Genomic DNA, 23,120 nt, shown 5'->3' with positions numbered 1-23,120 from the left:
CCAGCCTTCTTGTCATCTCAGTGGCACTCCTGTTTGCAGTTGTTCTGCAATGCTTGTAGTGAAATACAAGCTTGCGCTGGCTGTCGCACGGTGGCCCAAAGGTGGAAATGGGAGCAAAGCCAGTGGAGTCTAGACACCCGTCACCTGGAGCCGTATGTCATGTCACTTGCTTGGATCCAGTTCGATTTCAGTGGAGTCACAGATGTATCGAAGGACTATGAAACATTTGAGGACAATTAGGCGTACATTCCAAGAAAACGACCTGAGAGGAAGGGCTGAACCTTTGTGAGGGTTGATGGGTCGTCGCTCAAGTGGACTTCCTGCAGAATAGCATGGCGGTAAGAAAGGCCTGTGAAACCCACACATGCACAAAGCATTCAAGAACTGTTTTTATGTATTTTATTGCTGTGAGCCGCCTTCAGGGGGATTCTACCCTGAAAGGCAGCCCAGAATTTTTTTAAATAAATAAGGTATGGAAAATTATTGGAAATGTAGCAGTTTATTTTCACTTAGTTTGAGAAACAAATTTCGGGTTATGCAATGGGAGTACTTCTGGATGTTATTTATTCTCTACCTATAGAGAATAATGCTAATTACTGCCACTAATGGCTTTGGGAGGAAGGCCAGTATCAGGGATTGGCACTGTTGAGCAGTGGCCAATGGCCTGATGATTATAACCTTCTGGCCCAGCATTCCTCTCAGTAGCCATCTGGCTGTGGCTTGTGCCCACCATTTTAATTCCCCCACAATGCCTCTGTGGCCCATCGACTGGGTTTTTTTATTGGCAGTGGCGGCTGCTATGCCACCACCAAGGTGGTGGGGGTGTATGCGCACGCATGTCCCTCAACGATGCCACCACTGCTGAAGGGGCCTCCCCGATTTGAGAAAGGCGGCCCGCTCAGCCCTTGGCGTACATATAGGGGTAGAATGAAGTAAATATAAAATAGATTTCAAAACATTTTTTTTACAGTCTCCTCACGTTTCAGTGCCATAAATAATTTGTGCAACTACTCTGAGGAAAAACCTTTACGGCTGATGGATCTTGTAAAGTTTATCACAGCTGTTGTAGCTGTGGTGGCCTGCAGCCTTTTTGCCTCTCAGTGGCCTCGCCAATAATGTTTCTCCTGGAATGGGATGCCCAATTGTTGAAACTTGTCCCGTATCAATGCTACCAGTTTTCCATTCGCAAAGAGTACTTCTTCCCATAATGCATCTGCTCCCTGAAATAAGTGCAATGTTACTTGATGCTGATGGCAAAGCGCACTTGATACACAGACCAGCGGGCCGGCCCTCTATTTCTTTCCATATTAATATAAGCATGGGTAATGGCCAATATTACAACAAACACGAGCACTAAATATTTTTTCCATAGACTTCTGTGGGCATCTCTCTCTGCCAGACAGAGGAGCCCCCATCTGGGATACTATGCATCCACATAGTACTACAGATACTACATCTGCGGATCCATCATGCATGCTACATACACATGGGGCAGGAGGGAATCTGCGGTGGGAGCAGCGGAGGCTGGTGGCTGCGATTTCGGTGGGTCTGTGAATCCTTTCCAGGTTTCAGGCAGAACCAGCCAGACCTCTAAAGGATCTATCCAAGGTGCTGAAATCATTTTGGGGATGGGGGTCAGCACCCTGGATAGTTTCTTTAGAGTTCTGGCTGGTTCTGCCTGAAACCTGGAATGAATTCACAGCCCCACTGAAATCGCAGCCACCAGCTTCCACTCGGTGGGAGAACCACCAAAGCTGTGCCGGGGTCGCGCTTGCCAGGTCAGTAGCTGGGTGGCTTCTTTGCCTTTCTTATGTTGGCTGTGGCTGACCTTTTTTTAAAACTTTCCCATCCATTGCTTCCAATGAGAAAGGAAATACCTGTAGCCCCTCCAGAGCTGGTGTGCCCCCGACAAGACGTGTGTGGGAGGGGGACTACATCAGTGGAATGGGGGGGGTTGGGATCCACCCTGAATGAGGATTTTTACAGAAGACCACCTCCACCCATGCGGTGGGAGATCCTCAAATATCCATAGACCCTGGGATGCCCTTCGGCATTGCACCGTTATGGAAGTGTGTGTGTGTGTGTGTGTGTGTGTGTGTGTGTGTGAGAGAGAGAGAGAGAGATGCATTGGGGGTTGGCTGAATTTGCCATGTTACTGTATAGTCTCTTCCTTCTGCCTCCCCCTCCCCAAGAAGGATCCCACGCAGAAACACAGAATGTGCGATTCTTCCCTATTGAACTTTCCAGCATCTGCTCAGCTTTTCTAACAGGAAACTGCATCATGACTGCTGGTCCCTCTGTGTTGTCCAGACCACTGGTAGGCATTCTGGTGCCCTCATGTTTTGGATGACATTCTGGTGCCCTCATGTTTTGGATGACATTCTGGTGCCCTCATGTTTTGGATGACAACTCCCAGCTTTCCTGCCCATTGGTCAGGCTGGCTGGGGCTAATGGGTGTTGAAGTCCAACACATCTGGAGACCACCAGGGTGGGGGAGGCTGGTCTACCTTGACTCTCCAGGATTTCAGACGGGCCTTTCCTAGCGCTACTTGGAGATCCTGGGAATGGAACATGGGCCCTTTTGTCTGCAAAGCATTTGCTCTGCCAGTGTGTTACACCCCTTCCCGAAACAACACAGAAAGATGCCTTACACAAAGTCACAGTGTAACACTTCGGGGGTCTCTAAAGAAACTCATGGCAAAGGCCTTGTACAGGGAGAATAGATAGATATCCTTTTACTGTCTTAATTTTAAAAAGTAATAATGCACATGCGATAATTTTACATGCATAACGATTCACTTATCACCAAAACAATAAAACAGAGCACAGCCCTCCCAAAGTTCTGTCTTTCAGCTTGAGTCCACAACAAAAAATATAAATAAAACTTCTCTCTGAAGCTTGATTTTTCTGCTGGCTGAAGAAATAAAACAGTCTCTACTCAGTTCACTCCAGCTCTGCTGCAATCTTCTCAAAATGGATCAGGATCCAGCAACACAGGAACAACTTTGTAAGCAGCCCTTTATATAATATCAAAGAACATAAACAACAAGGAACCCATAGTGTTTGCAAGAAAAACCATGACTCTTTAAAAATAAAAATAAAAAAGAACACTCCCCACTAACCTGTCTCAAGGGTTCAGGATCTTACAGAGGAGAAAGCAAGCTTCTTCCACACTGCAATTTTGGTAACTGCCTAAAATGGTGGCCGCTCCCTATCTCATGCCTTTACTGAGCGTGTGCACAAATATTCCCACTCAGAATTTTTAAAGAAAAATATACTAATGGGTTACAAGCCCATTGGTCCATTTAGCTCAGTATTGTCCACGCCAGGGGTGTTTAACCTCTTTCAACCCGGGGTGGGGGGGATTCCATTTTGGATAAGCTGTTGGGGGCCGCATTCCAGTAGTGGGAGGGGCTAAATACCAGCATATTTGAGTGTATGACTTTTAGTGCCAGTAACTAAGCCTTGGGAAAGGCATTTCTACCTTGTAGAATGAGGACAAAACTGGACAACAGCAGGGAAACTGTGGTATGGGTAGTAGGAATGACTGCAATAATCAGCACACCTCAAACACAACTGTTCTTTATGCAACACACACAGAAGTGAAGAACTTAGCAGAAGCTCCACCCACTGCTGCTATACCCAACTCTACAGGAGCTGCCAAGGTTCAAAACAATAAATAACCCACAATACACCCCCCCCATACATAACAGAAACCAATTGGTGGTTCGAGGTGAAGGGGGCATGACTACCTGGAGGAGTTGGATTGGGACCCCAGGAGTACCGTATTTGGTTCTGCCCCCCTGGTCTACACTAAGTGGTGGTGTCTCTCCAGGGTTTCAAGCAGGGGCCTTTCCCCAACCTGGAGATGCCAGGGAGTGAACCTCTGCAGATGAAGTGTGTGCTCTACTGCTGAGCTATTTTATTTAGTCCTAGCAACTTGTTTCCCTTCAAACCAAGTAGAAAAGTTGATAGACCCATCTGTTTTGTTTCAAGCCACAGTTTCCAAGAAGTGGATTTCTATCCTAATTCCAGATTTTCTGACAAGGTGTGGAGTCCTACACATGCCCGGCATGTAAACGATCTGTCAGTTCAAGGATGCCTGCCTTTGTACTTGCTTAATTGAACAAAGCCATGATTAGCTGGGCACAGGAAGGGGCTGTTAATAATAGACGAGATGCCATGGGGATGATTTTACCTGCTTGGCGTGAGGACTCAGGTGTTGAGTGTCTGAAATATGACTCTCTGCAGCGATAAACTGTGGGTTCATCAATTATATAGCAGGGACAGTCTGGTCGCTGTGGAACCCTGGGGTGAAGCAGAAAGTAGGTGCCCCAATATATTTAAAGTCTTCATTTGGGGGCAGTCAGACTGGAGCTGGAATGTCAGTTTTGTTAAAGCCTGTAGTTCTGGGGAACCTCCAGATGATGGTTGACCACAATTCCATCACCCCTGGCCATTGGCCATACTGGCTGCGGTTGATGGTTGTTGACATCCGACATCATCTGAAGGATGTTGGTTCTCTAATCCTGTTCTACATCAGGTTTATTCCTTTTGAGCCTCCCCCCCCCCCCCCGAATAACAGGCCTTTTACAGTGTGGACTCTGACAACGATGGCAACCACTGGCCCTCTAGCATACTGTAGACAGCAGGGCTGGCTCTGGGATTGAGGAGGCCCTGGGAAAAACACCCTTGGATGGGCTCCCTCTTCCATTGGTGGGCTTTCCTGGATGCAGGCAGCAGTGATCTGAGCAGCACCTGGTGGCCCAGGTCTAGCCAGGTCTCACCCTCCCCCCCCCACACACAATGCCCCCCATCTAGTGTGGCTCCATGGCATGATGGGACATTAAAATGTCAGCTAGACCCCAGCCACCCAGCCATCCTCGGAATACCAGGCCAGGAAAAAAGAAATGTAAAGGAAGAATCAGGTCAGGCCTCGGCGATGGGCCTTGCTGAGGGGCTGGTACCTTGGCAGCTGCCAAAAGATGGAGAGTGCTGATGCCAGCCTTGGGCTTCCTCCAAGGTTGAAGCCTAGATGGGGAGTGCCGGGGAGCCTGGATGGGAGACGGGGAGTGCCGGGGAGCCTGGATGGGAGACGGGGAGTGCTGACGCCAACCCTCCAAGGTGGGTGCCTGGATGTGGTTGCATCCTGTAGCGTAGGGGTGGAGAACCTGAGGCCCAGGGGGGAAATCCAGCTCTCTGGGATCCCTTTACCTGGCCTAACCTTGTTTCCAACAGCCACTGATGGTTTATTTTCCTGGCTTTTGTGCGGTATTTTCCCCCTTTCTGAAAGACTGAGATGCCTTTCTTAAGGCTTAGTTACTGGCAGGAAGAGCTCGAAGCTCAAATATGGTGGTATTTTCGGCCCTGCCCCTGAGACCTTCTCCGAAATGGAATTTGGCCCTCGGAATGAAAGAGGCTCAACATCCCTATCAAGGAGCAGCCTCCCCACAACCTGGTGCCCTGCAGATATGTCTGGGATTACAGCTGCCATCACCCCCTGTGCTGGGTGGAGATGATGGGAGTTGTAGCCCAACACACATCTGCAGGGCAACAGGTTGGGGGAGGCTGCCCTAGAAGAACGGCCCTGATATAAATCCCTGTCCACCACCACTCACCTTATATAAACCATAAGGAGTTTATATGAAACTGGACAGGTTATTTCATTGCTGAAATACATCCGGGATGGCTGCATAGAAGAATTGGCTGCTTAAATGGCTTATGGCTGACTCTCCTTTTTGTGGGTGTTTTATTTTAAGTATAGCTTACTATTGTGAACAAGAAGCAGAGGGAGAGATGCTTGGGCCAAGTGAACAGTGGAAACGAGGGGAGGCGGGATTTGAATCAAGGGGTGATGCTTAAGCAAAGGAAAGCACAAATCCTTTGCAAGTTGGTAAATCCTTCTACAGTTGTCCTGACTGGTGCACTACATGAAAAAATTGGCATCAAAAGACCGTGGAGCTTTCTCTTTTTTTTGGCTGGCGGAGGGGAGAGAAAATAATTAAGTTAAATAATGATTTAACATCTAAACTCACTAGGTCTTGGTATATCATCAAGTGCAGGCTTCCTGTCAATTCCAAATTTCTCTACATTGGGGCAGCATGCATTCTATGGGCAATTATTTTTAAAACCCAATGGGTGCAAATTGAGTACCTCTGCATTTCCTTTTCCTTTGCAAGGAAGAAGTTGCAAGAGAGTGGAACATCACCAGAGTGGAAGGGTTTGGGTGTATTTCCAGCCAGGGTCTTCCCACTCAATATCCATCAGGGCTGGAGTTGTAATATTTACAAGGGGAGCCTGACGCAAGATTTTGCAGACTGTTTAGGATACTCCATTCCCTTCCCCCTCCCTCCTGGTTTTCGGTTCCAATCCTGCCTAGCATTTTGTGCCCACTGAGCATGCTCAGTCTGCATGGGGCTTTTTTTGGTCCCCCCCCAACCTTTTTCTTAAACACTTCTTGTACTTCTGCAAACCATAAGTCTCCCAAGCCTGCTGACCCCTCCCTCTTGTTCACGGATGGTGCTATTTTGGCTACATACCAATGGCACTCACAGCCTGAACATTGGAAATAGCGTGGGTGCTTAGGTTTTAGAAGGTGGTGATATTCTACCTTAACCATTGCAGCTGGGTGAGCTACTAATAGATAGGAATACATTAAGATTAGAATCCTGCTGACAGTTACTTCGGAATGAGCCCTATTGAATTTTATGTGATTTTCCTCTGAGGAGAGATGCATAGGTTTGCACTGTAAATAATTAACAGAGCCATCTTAGGGGTCAATTAACTGTTACAATGACTTTTCTGTATGGTATTTTCTTTAGCATAGAGCTGCCAATTCAATACAGCCACTTTCCATGCCATTAATTGAGAAAGGCTGCTGTGTGTAGTTTAAATTAACTTACTCAGAGTAACAATTTAGGGTGGTTCTGTCCTCACAATGGGATAGGAAAGTGATGACTGTGTCTTTCAGTGGGACATTTAAATGTTAGTGACCAGCCTTAATTAAGCTCTGACCTGGGTGTCCATCCATCAGTGCCCCCAGGTACATCTTCAATTGTAAAAAGAGGAGGCTAGGATTCAAGCCTTCCCAAAAGCCCTTGAATTACTATCAGGCTGAAAGATCTGCCCTCTGCCCATGCCCAGAGGCACTGTTTATTACTTCACACATTCCAGGGCCAAGGCCCAGCATTCAAAGCATGTTCCAGATCTGGGTTGCCCTGCCTTCAGGATTCAGGCCATAAACATATGAACTATTAATAAGGGTACATCTGAGCAAGTGCAAAGTGCCTTCCTCGTATAACTGACTACCCCAAGTCAATCTTCTAGATGGGAAAGTGTGAGCCTGCAGCACATCTCTCCTTAGGATTTAAACTCTGCCGGCATTTGGGCCTTGCAGTTGTGGCTTTGATGCACAGCAAAACAGCTGATGGTCTGATGATGAAATTTAAGAGAGGACATCTGCTATATGGAAAAGGATGAAAGATGACCAGGAACTTCCTCTTCCTGTGCTGCTGATCTTTGTTGGACAAGCCATAGATGTTTTCTTTCTCACTCTTGCTGGTCCCAATAACTGCTGATGTGTTGACATGGTTCTCACTGCAGGATACAACCCCAAACTATAAAATGCGTGCAGAACCTCATGTCCAGGGGCCAAATCCCTCCCTTCCAATCCAGCCCCCTGGGGTTCCCCAGATGGTCACACCCCCTTTCCCCTGACCACCAATTATTTGGCAGTTTCCTAGATTTTGTGTTGCTCCCCATCCCATTCTGAAAGGTTGAAATGCCTCTCCTAAGCCTTAGCTACTGGCAGTAAGAACTTTAAGCTAAAATAGGATGGTACTTTTGGCCCTGCCCATTTTGCCTTTGGCTCTGCCCACCACTGGAATGCAGCCCCCGAGGGCTTCTCCAAAATGGAATTCTGCCCTCGGACTGAAAGAGGTTCCGCACTCTGGTATAGAGGATTAAAAAAAAGGGTGGAATTATTGATTGTTCATCTGCAGTGTCCACCAACAATCTCTTCTGCCTTGGGTTGAAATTTCCCTAAGGTTCTGCAACCTTTCCCTTCTTCCCGAAGAAGGATTCTGTCCAGCACTTGCACACTCTCATGCTAAACAGGGATTGCCCAATGAAAGACATGCTTTCACTCTCTATGTGCATCTTGTGATCTTGGTGACAGCTGGTCTTGGCTCTTTCTCTCTCTCCCTGTCCCAGGTGCGATCCATGGGATGAGAAAGACACTTCTCTCTCCTGCCAGCTCGCTCGCTCGCTTGCTTGGGTGGCACCAGGCCAGCCAGCGACTGTAATCCCAAACTGAGATTAGAATTTGGCTGTGTTTATTCAGCACTGGAAAGCAATCCGGTCCGTGTCGCTTTTCGGGTCTTGGCTGGGAAGAGACGACATCGGTGGGACAGTGGAAAAGAGCACAGTGCGTGAAATGAGAGGTGCCTTCTTGGTGGAGCACGCTGAGGGCTTAAGGTATGTCTGGAAACTGGGTTGGGTGGAGGGATGGAGGGGGCATGGGTTTCCACTCCCATCATGCCATGAAGTAGATGAAGTGAGTGACATGATTTTGTGGGAGGAGGGCAGAGGGGTGGGGAGCTGGTTCAGTTCCTTGTGGCTACCCAAACAAATGGCCGCACATTGATGGTTAAGAAATTAGCAAATTACAGGGGTCTAACACTCGAGAAGACGAGTTGGAACGGTTCAGGGAACTCTCTCTCCTTTGGGAAGACCTGGTTAATGGCAGTGGAGGCTTGTGGCTCCGATGTCAGTGGGGCAGTGAATCCGCTCTGGGTTTCAGTCAGTTGATAGGAAGCATAAGAGATAATTTGGCCCCTTATAAAAGCTTTACTAGCCTCCCATTCAATGGCGCACGAGCCTGCTGTACCCTCATTAGTACTGAAATACTCTGTGAGTTCAGCTAACGTCTGGGTTTTAAACTTCTCATCATTAAGAAGGGAAACATTAAAACATCAAAGACCGGGGGCCCTAGGAGTATCTAAAAATTGCACTTCCAGACATCCCGGGGTACGATCTGACACTACCAATGTATCAATCTTGCAATCTTTGATTTGACATATTAAAATTGTAGAAATAAACAAATAGTCTAATCTCAAAAAATTATGGTGAACTGGTGAAATAAAAGTATACTCTCTGTCAGCAGGATGTGAAATTCTCCAAGCATCAATTAAACCATATCCCATCATATAAGCCTGACATACCAGTCTCACTGCAGGTTGAGTCTGACTGAAACCCGGAGCGGATTCACCGCCCCACTGACATCGGAACCACCAGCCTCCACTGGTTAATGGGGTTTTGCTTTGTGCAGACAATCTGATTGCCGCATTAGGGAAAGGCTCCGCCCCACCCCTGCACCCTGGGCCTGGAAAATGGTTCTTCTTCCAGCTTGCCCAACTTGGATGGTGGTTGCCCTACAGGCAGCTTTCTGTGGTGCGCCAGCAGGAGTGGGGTTAGTTCCTTTAAGGCTCTGGAGTGAATGGTTATATGCCACCCCCATCCCCAAACCCTTTAGGTGGCAAGGTTTATTCACTTCACTGCAAAATGCGATATGCCAGACCTGCTGCATTTGGGGAACCCTCCTCATAATTTCTGCTGAGTGGAGCCCTGGTCCTTTGCCCCAAAGTCTTGCGCTGATGGCACCACTGCGTGCTAGGGAGTGTGTGGCTGGAATTGTGTGGGGGCTGGCGGGTGAGTGTGCCTGCCCAGAGACAGGAGAGGCTGCACGTGCTCTTTGGACTGTTTCCATATCTATGAGAAGTGCCATGTTTGGGATGATAAAGGGTGTTCCCTCCAGGTCAGAATGAGAAGCCCAGCTTGGGATATTTGTGGGTTGTTTCACATTCCCCTCACCCTACTCTACTCATAGCCTGTGGTTTAGCTCATCTGCTTGATATCCATAGTTTAGAGAAGTTCATGTGTGTGTGTGTGTGTGTGTGGGTATGTTTGTGTGTGTAAGACTGAGTTGTTGCATGTGGCATACCAGTTAAAACCATAGGTTATTAGCCCAAAGGCTCTAGTTCAAATTCTGTCTCCACTCTGAAATCTATGAGGATTCTACAGTTGCACATTTCTGCAACTTGGGCTACAAGACCTCCACTGTCCCTTCTGACCCCAAAATTCCATTATCTGTCACTAGTCTTTAATGCAGATCTTTAATGGTTTGAAAGAAGGGCAAGAACACATGTAACAAATAACAATGTGCATGAGTTAATTGCATTTAGGCCCCATTGAAATCAAATGGACTTAAGTTAGTTATGACAATCTTTTCATATTGATTTCAATGGGATGTGAGTGTGACTAACTTAGTCTAGATCTAACCCTCTGTGTTTTAAATTGTGCAAAGTGCTTTATCATCTTCACACGGTTTACCCTTGGAACAACCCTGTGCATTCCATCACATTCCCATAATGGCTTGCTCTTGGCCACACACACTGACCTCGTTCACACAACACAATAGCACACTGTTGCTTAATTTGCCCAAGGGAGCTGATGCGTCATGCTGGGCGCCATTTTTGCATGGTGCCTGTGGGCGCCTGGCTTGCCATGGCACATCGTGTCGTGCGAACCCAGGCAGCAGGGGTTGTTTGAGGGTTGGACAACCCTCAAATAACGCATGACTTGTTTTACGGTTATTTATGCAAAAAATGGCTTGTTTTAGGGGTATTTGAGGGTTGTCTAACCTGCAAACAACCCCTGCCACCTGGGTTCACACGACACGACAAGCCACAGCAAACCAGGCACCATGCAAAAATGGCACCCGCAGCCACCCAGCATGACATGACAGCCTTGTAGGTAAATTAGGCCATGGTGGGCTGTTGCGTCATCTCAGCCCCCTCATTTGCTCTTGTTCAGTGACCGCCTGTGGAAACCAGCCTTTAGAGCTGGATCTGCAGTACCAGGTGTGCAAAAGCCTACTGGGCTGGGGAAGAGTGCGTGGCAATGAGACGTGCTACATCCAGTGGTGTAGTGGAGCAGGGCTCACAGGGTCGAAGCACCGGCGCTTTTTTATTAGCAGGGACAATTATGTCATCTGCCCACCCTCCACCAGTCTTCCCTGCAGTGAGTCTATGTACACCAGTTGCTGGGGAACGTGGGTGGGAGGGTGCTGTTGCGCTCATGCCCTGCTTGTGGGTTCCTGGTCGACAGCTGCTTGGCCACTGTGTGAACAGAATGCTGGACTAGATGGGCCCTTGGTCTGATCCAGCAGGGCTCTTCTTACGTTCTGATGTTCCCACTGAATTTAGCTGCACTCATCACAATAGCTGGTGCAAGGCCCGAGGATGGATTCTCCCAGCAACGATATGTAGTTGTGAGCTGTCACTCTTATAGTGCAAAGTATTTTGGGGAGGCTTGGTCTTGAATGTGCAATTAAGACTACTTAGCTTTACGGAGCATCTGCTCCTGATGGAGATGAAAATGGTTAGAACTGGTTTGTTGGTATGGATCAACACAGCAGCCTGCATATTTGGGCTCCCCTTGGGGGCGAGGCTATAGGGACTCTTATGATGAGTGCCTGTCCTTCAGCATTTACTACTACACCACTGGTGACACCTCTCAATGCGAGCAGTCCATGGAACTGCCCCGGGGCCAAACTACGCCTTGCGATAGGCATGCTCTGAAAGGGTGCTAAATCCAACGACATGTTCAAGAAGTGGTGAGTGGGGGAAAAGGATAAGTACCCCTTCACCTCGCTGCTTCTCTGCTCCAAACTGCTACCCCACAAAGTGGCTTCTCCTAATATTTAGAAAAAAGGGCCATGATACGGTTTTGTTAGGTGCACTTGTTTGTAATGTGTAAACAGGACCTGAGATATAGGGAGCTTCAGCTGGGAGTTGATCTGATATTTTAACCATGGTTTTCCATATACAAGCCAACGCTCTTGTCAACTACATCATACTGCCTCGTAATTTACCATGATGAGGCATAATCCACCCACAGTTAAGAACTTTTAAGTCCCATTGATTTCAGTGAGAGTTGAACATGGCTTAACATTGAAATCCTATGCACACTTCCTAGAGCAGGGCTGGGAAGCCTGTAGCCCTCCAGATTCTGTTGGCCACCAGCTTCCATCAGCCCCATCCAGCATGGCCAATGGTTGGGGATGATGGGAGTTGTAGTCCAACAACAGCTGAAGGACCACAGGTTCCCCAGCCCCGCTCTAGGGAGTGACTCCTATTAAAATCAATGGGATTTAAGTTAAATGTCTTTAACTTTGGCTGCAGAATGCTCTAATTGTACTATTTTATTTTTAAACACATGGTATTGCCTCACCCTGAGCCTTTACAGGAAGGTGGGCTGTGTCCTTGGCCTGTTTCATGCCCTGCTACAAAGCTAGGCAAGGAATTTTTAGAATTCAAAGTGTTAAGTGACCTAAATATAGATGAATGAATGAACACATGGCTTTAGCTGCCTCTGTGATTAGTTTTCCCTACTCAAAATTAATCCCAAGGACCAGATGTTAAACTAAAACAGTTGAATATAAATAAAACCAATAGATCAACCTTCCCCAACGTGGCGTGGCGTCCTCCAGATGTGTTGGACTACAACTCCCAGAATCCCCCAGCCAGCCAACTGGCTGGGGGATTCTGGGAGTTGTAGTCCAACACATCTGGAGGACGCCACGTTGGGGAAGGCTTCAACAGATTACTTCTGGGTATAAAGAGGAAGAGAGATAAGTGCCCTTGTAGGTCTCTTTCTCAACTTTGCAATAGAAAGTTTAGTTTACAGAATAGATCTGAGGGCAGGAGGAGATCTGATATGCTCCTATCGGATCTGCTGTGGGTCCAATCTCACATACCTTGCTAGTTTGCTTTGGGGCCCAAACTACAGGCCACATTAAATCTGCTTCTAAAATAGCATGCTTAACTTAAGCAGGCCACTTAAGCAGCCATGCAGGGACCTGATCCAGATCGCAGCCTCACACTGCTGTTTGCTTCCCCTCTTCCCTCCCCCACCCCAAATAAAAGGTGTTTGGAGTAAACAAACTCCTTTTCCTTCAGAATAAAGGCGGGCTGCTTTTCCTTCAAAATAAAAATGGCCAAATTAAGCATCCTTTTTTAAAAGGAGTGTTTAACGTAACATGTCGAATACTGAGTGATTCACGTGGGTGCTAGTCTTGCTGCCTCCTCCCCTCCCTGGATTGTGGAGAATGGGCTACCTCTGAACTACTCACCAGGAGCACAAGTTGCCATCATGCACACCATCATAACCCTTCCAGATGTGGCTTGAACTTTGTGCCTGTGGCCAGAAATTCAGAGGAGTCATGTTGGACTATTCACCTGGGTCCTGAAAAGGCTGCTGCTGCGTGGTATACAACAGATCATGCACACGTAATGTCAAACCTTGCCATACAGGAGTCACCGATGGGGTTCGCATGATCACAAAGGGGAAATAAGCCACGGTGGCTTATTCCCCCACTCCTCTGCATGTGTTGGGGAGATTAGCATAATTCCTCTCTGCAGTGCAACTTGTTGTGCTGTATGAACCTGGCCAGGGTGGCTTGTTGCCATGGGTGACAAGCCACCCAAAACCCATGGGCTGTTGTAGGGTTCTGGCTGGCTTTTTACCCACGGAAACAGGTCACCCTGGCTGGCTTTGCATGACATGAAAAACTGCACTGCCGAGAGTAATTATGCCAGTCCCTTGGCATGTGACCAGCACAAGCACGCTATGTGCGGCGGGGTGGGGGGTGGAATAAGCCACTGTGGTTTATTTCCCCTCCATGATCACGGGCATCTAAATGGCAAATGTGGTTCAATGTAAGCAAGTGTAAAATGATGCATGCTGGGGCAAAAAAATCCCAACTTCAAGTATAACCTGATGGGATCTGAGCTAGCGGTGACCAACCAAGAAAGAGATATGGGGGTTGTGGTGGACAGCTCGATTAAAATGTCGACCCAGTGTGTGGCCGCTGTAAAAAAAGGAAAACTCCATGTTAGGCATAATTAGGAAAGTAATTGAGAATAAAACTGCCAATATCATACTGCCCTTATACAAATCTATGGTGCGACCACACTTGGAATACTGTTTACAGTTCTGGTTACCACACCTAAAAAAGGATATTGTAAATCTGGAAAAAGTGCAGAGGAGAGCAACTAAAATGATCAAGGGGCTAGCATCTCGCCTATGAGGGAAGGTTACAACAGTTGGGATTATTTAGCTTGGAAAAAAGGAGGGTAAGGGGAAACATGATAGAAGTGTACAGAATTGTGCATGGTGTGGAGAATGTGGATAGGGAGACATTTTTCTCCCTCTCTCAAAATACTAGAACCCGGGATCATCCCATGAAGCTGACTGGTGGGAGATTCCGAACAGATAAAAGGAAGTCCTTCTTCACACAGTGCATAGTCAAACTGTGGAATTTGCTACCACAGGATGTAGTGATGGCCACCAATTTGGGTGGCTTTAGAAGGGGGTTGGACAAATTCCTGGAGGAGGAGGCTATCAATGACTACTAGTCCTGATGGCTGTGTAGTACCAGAGGCAGTATGCCTATGGACACCAGCTGCTGGGGAACATGGGTGGGAGGGTGCTGTTGTGTTCATGCCCTCCTTGTGGGTTCCCAGTCAACAGCTGGTTGGCTACTGTGTGAACAGAATGGTGGACTAGATGGACCTTTGGTCTGATCCAGCAGGGCTCTTCTGATATTCTTATGATCATGTGAACCAGGCCACCATGTGGTGTCACAACAGATGAGACTGCTTTATTCTGAGATCATAAGTCCATCGAGCCCAGTGCTCTCTATGGCAGCTGTTCTCCACAGTTTGAGGCAGAGGCTTTTCTCAGACCTTATTAAGTGGAGAAATTGGGGATTGAACCTGGGACCTTGTGTATGCAAAGCCCAAACTCTACCACCGAGATGTTCTTGTCCAGACCTCTGCTGCATCTAACTCATTCAGCACAGACTGAATTTAGACCAGGGTTGGTCTCCCTCCCGATGTCGTTGGAGGACTGCAACTCCCATCATCCCTCACCATTGGCTAGGGCTGATGGGAGTTGCAGCCTAACAACATCTAGAGGGCCACAGAATCTCCATCTGCACAATCTGCACACTGTGGATACAGTTAGTGAGCAAGAGGCGGCCTGTGGCAAACCGGTTTTGTGGGATCGGTTCCAGCTTCTTCCTCCTGATGAAGTGGACAAGGTGCTTTCATCTGTAAGGCCGACCACCTGCTTGATCCTTGCCCATCTTGGCTCATTATGAGCTGCAGAGAGAGACTGGGTGAGGGGATCAAGGTGGTGGTGAACGCCTCCCTTGAGGAGGGAGTGATGCCATCAGCCCTCAAGGAGGCAGTGATAAGACCGCTCTTAAACAAGCCCTCCTTGGATCCTCAAGTTCTGAACAACTTTCGCCCAGTCTCAAATCTGCCATTTTTGGGCAAGGTGATTGAGCGGGTGGTGGCGGTGCAGTTGAAGGCACACTTGGAAGAAACTGATTATCTAGACCCATTTCAGTCAGGCTTCAGGCTTGGGCATGGGACAGAAACGGCCTTGGTCGCCTTGGTGGATGATATGAGGAGGGCTCTGGATAGGGGTGAATGCTCCTTCCTTGTTCTCCTCGACCTCTCAGCGGCTTTTGATACCGTTGACCACGGTATCCTCCTGGACCGCCTGGAGGGGTTGGGCATTGGAGACACTGTATTGCGGTGGTTCCGGTCCTTCCTCTCCGGCAGGTACCAGAGGGTAGCACTGGGAGAGGAGGTTTCGGACCCGTGGCCACTTACTTGTGGGGTGCCACAGGGTTCCATCCTCTCCCCGATGCTATTTAACATCTATGTGAAGCCGCTGGGGGCTATCATCAGGAGGTTTGGGGTGCAGTGTCATCAATATGCGGATGACACGCAGCTCTACCTCTCATTCAAATCTTCACCAGGGTTGGCCGTAGAATCCCTGTCCAAATGTCTGGAGACGGTGAGTGGCTGGATGGGGAGGAATAAGCTGAAGCTCAACCCTGACAAGACCGAGGTACTTTTGGTGGGAGACAAGAGGAGGCTGGGGGATGTTGACCTGGTGTTGAATGGGGTACGGCTACCCTTGAAAGACCAGGTCCACAGCCTGGGGGTCATTCTGGACTCCCAGCTGTCCATGGAGGCTCAGGTGTCAGCTGTGAGCTGGACAGCGCTGTATCAATTCCATCTGATACGGCGGCTGCGCCCCTTCCTTCCCGACCATCTGCTCCCATCGGTAGTACATGCCCTGGTCTCCTCTCGTTTATACTACTGTAATGCGCTCTACGTGGGGTTACCCTTGAAGACGGTTCGGAAGCTGCAGCTGGTACAGAACGCGGCGGCTCGCCTGATTAAAGGCAGCCGCCGGCGAGATCACATCACTCCAGTGCTGAAGGAGTTGCACTGGTTACCAGTTGTTTTCCGGGCCAAATTCAAGGTGTTGGTTTTGACCTTTAAAACCCTATATGGTTCCGGCCCAGCCTATCTTAAGGAGCGCCTCCAGCAACACCAGACAGGCCGCTTAACAAGATCAGCCTCAGATGGCCTTCTCTCTGTCCCATCAGCCAGGACAGCTAGACTGGTGGGGACGAGGGAGAGGGCCTTCTCTGTGGTGGCCCCCACTCTGTGGAACTCCCTTCCTAGGGAACTCCGTCATACCCCCTCTTTAATGAGCTTCCGTCGTGCATTAAAAACGTGGTTGTTCAGGCAGGCATTTGGGGTGGGTTAGGGTATTTAAAAAAAAAAAATTATGGTAAAATTTTATTGTTTTAAATTGTTTTATGGTGGGTTGTACATCGCCCAGAGTGGCTGGGTGACCAGTCAGATGGGCGATTAATAAATTTAATAAATAAATAAAATAAATAAATCTCTGATTTAGATCCTTTTTGTTAGTTGGATTGGGGAGGTGCTGCAGAAAGTTTGAATATGGAAACATGATGTGCAGTTCTCAAAACTGCAAAAACCAGGGCTGCTCAAAACTCAATCTGCTTGTTTGACACAAATTAGGTTGGGATGATGAGGCAAGGCAGCAAGTAGTCTCTACAAACCCCCACATCCACCTTGCACATTAAAATACAAAGTGACTCGAATAGGAGAATTCCCCCTTTTTCCGATGATCAGGCTGCACGTGCCATTGTTTATGTAGCCAAAATGGCACAATCCATGTACAAGAAAGAGGGAGATACCAAGAGGCTTTGCGGGTTCCCAAGCTTTGCAGAAATATACAAAAACTTTGGGGGAAAGGGGGGGGCAAGAAGACATTACAAAAACAACAACAGTGCAGTGAGGACTGAGCGTGCTCAGTGACCATGGAATGCTGACTTACCGTTTGAGGGGGAGGATGGAAAACTGGCGGAAGGAACAGGATGGAGTGGTTGGAATCCAGAACAGTAGCACGTTACTCTGACTGCAACATTTTGTTGCAAATCCTGCTTGCCTTCTGCTAAGGAACATTCGATTGACCCATGTCTTGGGTGGTAAGGGAAAGATGGCTCCCCCGACTTCAGGATCCTGTCCTTCCCTGGAACTTTTTGCCTCCCTTCCAGATGTTCTGCACCTCCCAAGGGGCTGCCCCTACATTTGAGGGGCATTAATAGGCAGTTTTTTGTACACACACAGACACACACACAGAGTCCCCCGCTGCTCAGCACTGACCTCATTAGTGTTGTCTATCAAAGGCCTTGAGTTGCTCCCTGCTCCTGCTCAGCTGCTGTTCTCTTTGGGATTAATAACATGCCAGATGTGAGAACAAGCCGGTGCTTGAGGGTTTGAGTCAACAACTGCTTTGCTTTTGCCTCTACCAGCCTTAATCCCTGCATATGTACAGATTCCGCAGCAGCAGGCAAGAAAGGTGCAGGAAGGTCAGCCTGCTTCTTTTTCAGCTGGCACTAGCCTCTGTCTCTGAAAGCACAGGCTGAATTTAGCTCCATTTTGTGATGGTCATCTGTTACCTTCAGGGCCAGCTCTAGAATGGGGTGGGGGGCGCTCAGCGACATGTCCTCTGCTGGGCCCCACCCTATACTGGCCCCCAACCTCAGTCAAGTTACCCAGTAGCGGAGGGCAGGAGTTGCCATTTTAATTTCCCACAATGCCCTGGAGCAACCCTACATTGCAGGCATTGTGGGAAATTTAAATGGTTTCTCACACACCCAGTGGAGTTTGGAGGGCCCAGGGCAGGTGTCAATGGTGGGCCCTGCTGAGGCCTGGAAGCTGTCCTGAGAATACTGTCTGTGCTAAGAAGACCTGCCCACCTTTTAAACTACTGCCTAGAAAACAGTGGTGTTTTTACAAGGCCTCAAGCAGACCTTAGTGTCTTAATGCAAGTCTGCGATATTGTAAATGCAAGGGGGAATTGAGTTAACATTTGCTGTTGCTTTTATATCCAGATACTATCTCAAATTGCAGGTATGGCCAGGACTGGCCCTAGGCAAATGTTGATGCAAAGAACAGGATGGTTCCCTGGCCTCTGCAAATATCGTGTACCCTACGGGACAACCCCCCACCCCAAAGAAAAGAGTGCCCTACCCATTCACACCATCAAAACAAGCAACAGTGGCTTATTTATTTAAATAAGCCACCCTGTCTTGTTTTAATCCCCCGAGCATTTCCCCCCCTTCAAGCAAGCCATGCTGCATGGGTTCAGATGACAGGACAAGTCACACCCAGGTGGGTAACTAGAGGAATGGTGCCTGGGATTAAAACAAGCCGCATTGGTTTATTTAAACCACCATGGCTTGTTTTGATCATGCAAAGTGGCCCATTTATACACATGCAAGAAATGACATTTCTAAAAGATGTGTCCCATTTTGCAGATGGGGAACATGGAGGCCGAGATGTCAATGGCTTGCACACAAATGAGCCAGCCAGTGCATCTGTCAAGCACATATACCTGAGAGAGCACCTTTTCCCTTACCAACCCGGCCGGTCGCTGAGGTCATTGGAGGGCCTGCTCCTGGTGGTTCCACATGGACCTGTGGCCTGATTGGAGTCCACCAGGAGAAGAGCCTTCAGCATGGCGGCCCCTTTTCTTTGGCATTCCCTGCCCCTGGAGGTCAGGCAGACCCCTACACTGTGCTGTTTCCAGCGCCTCCTGAAAACAGCAGTATTCTAGGAGGCATTCCTTAATTGACCAGTCATGGTTTTTATTGCCATTGTGTTTTTAAACAAGTATAATTTTAATGTGGTGTTTTTCATCTTTTTCATCTTTTACTGTTTTATTCCTTGTGTTCACCGCTCCGAAAGCTGTTCTAGATATGGAGCGGTACATAAATATTGTAAATAAATAAACTTGATATGTACACACACACGCATCCAGAGCCAATCCCGTGGCCACACACAGACATAAAGCCCTCCAGCTAGCCTATCCCAGGCAGGCCCCATACTCCGTCTGCCTTCGCTGGCCCATACGATCTGTGTCCAGAGCCAGGCAGTCCTGATTTGTAGCTGCTGCTCTAGGCTGGCATAGGGTTGGCATCTTTGGGCACTTGCCAAGGTCCACATGTCACTAGGAGGGCCACTGCCAACCCATGTAGTGCCCTTGCCCAGCTGTTCTTCCTCCTCCTCCTCCTCAAACTTGTTTGCCTGCTTGCCCTCTCTGAGCAAGTGAGCAGTGACAGGAGCAAGCAGATGGGAAGGCGCTGTAGCCAGCACTCACCTTGTCCTATCCCTCCAGGTTGCTCTGCAGATTGGGCTCAGAAGAAGAGTGCAAGAGGACGGTCAGAGGTGACAGCAGTGACAAGGAAGGTGGTCTCCTCAGGGAAGAGGGCCCACTGAGGGCATCTTGTCCAATGACCCAGTCCTGGCATCAGCACCTGGTTTCCTAGGGCAGCTGCCAGGGCAGCAGCAAAGCCTGTCTTGGATCCCCCATGCCAGGTGGCTGGCTCTGTAAGCCACCATTTAAATTTCCCAGAATGCCTTGGAGTGACACTATGTGGGATGCTCTGGGCAAGCCTTCCCCAACCTGGTGCCCTCCAGATGTGGTGGGCTAGAAGTCCCATCATGCCCAGCCAACACATGCTGGCTGGGTATGATGGGACGTGTAGCCTATCTGGAGGGCACTGGGTTGGGGAAGGCTGCTCCGAGGCCTTGTGAAAAGTTAAAACAGCAGTTCTAGACATCCTTGGAGCACTGCTACTGTCCCTACTACCAGGTATGTCTGGGGGCAGGGGGCACCAGCAGGAGCTTTGAGCAAGGCCCCCTCAAACCTGGACCAGCCCTGCAAGCCCTCCCCTCCCCCCAAGACCTGGCACGGCTAGTTGCTGCTGCTTCCTTTCCTGGCTCCGGCAGGGAAGTCCAAGACGTACTTGTTTGGAGCAGGGCTGGGGCCTAATTGCAGGGAGATATGGCTGTCGTGACATCGATACTGCCAGACCTTGGAACCCTGAATGATGTTCAGGAGCAGATGGAGTCGTGTCCTCATCACTGTCCCCACCTTCTTCCTTCTTGCGGTCTCCTTCTCACCTCACTTTGTTGTTGGAGAGGCCACTTACGCATCCCCCCCAGACAGGGGTGACGGGACAAAGATCTGCATAAAACATGCATGTGCTCATTTGTACGTAAAGTGGCACCTTTAGAAATACTGCTATAATTTAAGCAGGAATGTAAGACATCTCTCCAGAGTGGGGAAGACCGTGAGCAGGGGAGCTGTGTGCCTGCCCAGTCTGCCGTGTGGCTGTGCACTACAGATGGGCAACTTCAAGGGCCAGTTCTTCCTTCTCCTAGCTCTTTCTCTTTAAACCAGAACTGGGCTGAACAGCCTTTCAAGTAAGCACTGCCTGCTGGCTGCCATTTAAATAGAGGACTGTCCCCTTTAACACAGGACTACCCTATTTGTGTCACAACACGCTCTGCACACATGCTCTTGTCATGGCAGGCACATGGGCAATAAGCGGGAACGCGATTTATTTAAAGAACAACTTAAAAACAACAACAGCACTTCTATTTCTTTACTGGCCAGGGCCAGTGGAGTATTAGACAGCTGGCACTTGATCCCAGAGCCAGGAACATTTACTTACACATGAGTCCTGCAGGCTGTGTTGCTTTATTCCATGCATTAGAGTTAATTTGTAACGTAAAAGAGCACTGAAGTACATTGTGCGGCCATTTCCTTAACCATTTGTTGATGAAACTGCTGCTTGATGCAAGGGACACTCTGATTCAAGGCATAGCATCAATGGGAGGATGAAATAGAGAAAATGTGTGGTGCAGGGGAGAAGAGAGATGTTTTCTGCCTACCAAGACCCCTGTGGTTAATGCTATCGCAGTCTAAGGTGGGGTGGGGTGCAGAACTTCAGGCCCATGGGTCAAATTTGGCCCTCTGGGGTCCCCCCTTCCCCCGGCCTTAGCGATTTCCGCTATAAATGTTCAGAGCATTGCTGTCTTTGCTTCCTCTTTCATTAGCATCTGTCTCCAGAAGGTAACTGAAAAAGTCTAACTTCTATGCTGGGCTTGAACTATTAAGGCTCCAAACAGAGCTGGAGCTGAAAATAGACAGAGAGTGGGAGACCAAAGGACATGATTGACGTGTCTTGCCCGAAAGCACTGCTACTCCAGTTACAGCCCTCTCCGATCCATTTCCTCCACTTCTGTTCACTCAAGTTGCCCATTGGTCTCCAAGGCTGAAGTCCAAGGAAGCTCTTAGCTAATCAGTTGACAAAGAGCTCTTTGTTATTGGTTCCTCTGAAGAAATCTGACTCTCTTCTACCAACCCCAGGAGCTGACAAAGGACCGATCAGGAAGAGTGCTGCACGTCAAACTCTGGTCCCTCCCTACCAGTTCATCCCTGGGCTTTGCAGGGGAGCAGAAAAAGCCACTCCTGCATTGGCCTGGGCTCTCCTGGGAATGGCTGCCCTGCTTGTCATCCTCCTTGCCCTGTGTGTTCTCGTGGCTCATGCTTCCAAGACTTGCCCCCACCTGTGCTTCTGCTATGAATCCGCCAGTTTCGTGGACTGCCGCGGCCGGCACCTCTCCCGCATCCCTCACAGCATCCCTCACAGCACCTGGATGCTGGACCTGCGGCACAACAACTTGAGTGGGCTCGAGGGAGGCTGCTTGGATGCTCTGTGGTCGATGAGGATCCTCCTCCTGTCCCACAACTCAGTTGCCAGAATCTGGCCCAATGCGTTCAAGTCCCTGAGCTTCCTGGAGAAGATGGACCTCAGCCACAACCTCCTGGCTCACCTGCCCCATGACTTTTCAGATGACTTGACGTCCCTGAAGGACCTCAAAGTGGCCCACAACCATTTGGTGGCCTTGGGCTTTGACAGCCTGCAGTACCTGGAGAACTTGGAGAAGCTGGACCTGAGCCACAACCGGGTGGCATCGATTGAGAGAGGCACGTTCCGGGGCCTTTCCAGACTCCGACACCTCTACCTCCAGTCGAACAGGCTTAGTGTCATCCACAACGGCTTCTTCTTCATGCTCCAGAACCTGGAGGTCCTTTTGCTTCAGAGCAACAACATCAGCTCCATTGCGGTGGAGGCGTTCACTTCGTTGCACAGCATGAACCTTCTGACCCTGACTGGCAACCAGCTCATCCACCTCAAATTTAAGACATTCTTGAACATCCAGACCATCAGCACCCACATCCAGCTGGCCGACAACCCCTGGGCCTGCGACTGCGACCTCCAGCGGGTTTTTGGCAAGATCATGAGCGTCCGACACCTCCACGTGGACGACTATGAGAACATCACTTGCTCCAGCCCTTGGCAGCTGGGGGGCTCCCCCCTCATTTTGGTGGACAGCCAGCTGTGCGTGGCCGAGACGGCCACTGTCTTAGTGATCACAGTCACTGTCCTGGTGACAGTGATCGCTGCCATTGTCATGGCAGAGAGGAACAGGAAGAAGAACCAGGAGAGGAACTGCAATGAATCAGAAGGTCCCTTTGACTCACAGGAGAAATGAGATGAGGAAGTGGAGATGGGAGGGATGGCAAAGTAACAGGCATTGGTCTTCTGGTGTCTTTCAAGGCCTCTTCTAGTCTTCGCCAATATGGTGCCTTCCAAGTGTTTTTGACTATGGCTTCCATCACCCCTGACCATTGCCCATGCTGGCTGTAGTCCAAAAGATCTGGAGGGTACCACATTGGGGAGAGCTGCCCTATTTACCATGTGGTTGGGATTCTGGCCTGCTTCTCCCATTTGCCTCCTCTCCCCT

At 49.0% G+C, this 23,120-nt stretch overlaps 1 protein-coding gene across 1 annotated transcript; it reads left to right on the top strand.

Moving 5' to 3' along the window:
* Window positions 1-5,035: 5,035 nt before the first annotated feature.
* Window positions 5,036-22,868, top strand: LOC146341178 (uncharacterized). Its single transcript, XM_084807327.1, has 6 exons — window positions 5,036-5,124; window positions 8,212-8,299; window positions 8,342-8,475; window positions 9,644-9,708; window positions 10,873-10,949; window positions 21,651-22,868. Exons 1-6 carry the CDS (start codon window positions 5,036-5,038, stop codon window positions 22,866-22,868), a joined length of 1,671 nt encoding a protein of 556 aa, XP_084663453.1.
* The last annotated feature ends 252 nt before the right edge of the window (window positions 22,869-23,120 follow it).

This window comes from Heloderma suspectum, chromosome 6, assembly GCF_057233095.1.
Source record: "Heloderma suspectum isolate Gila_16-S chromosome 6, 16-S_ref, whole genome shotgun sequence".
Classification (NCBI taxonomy): domain Eukaryota; kingdom Metazoa; phylum Chordata; class Lepidosauria; order Squamata; family Helodermatidae; genus Heloderma; species Heloderma suspectum.
This window is presented reverse-complemented; position numbering and strand designations above follow the sequence as displayed.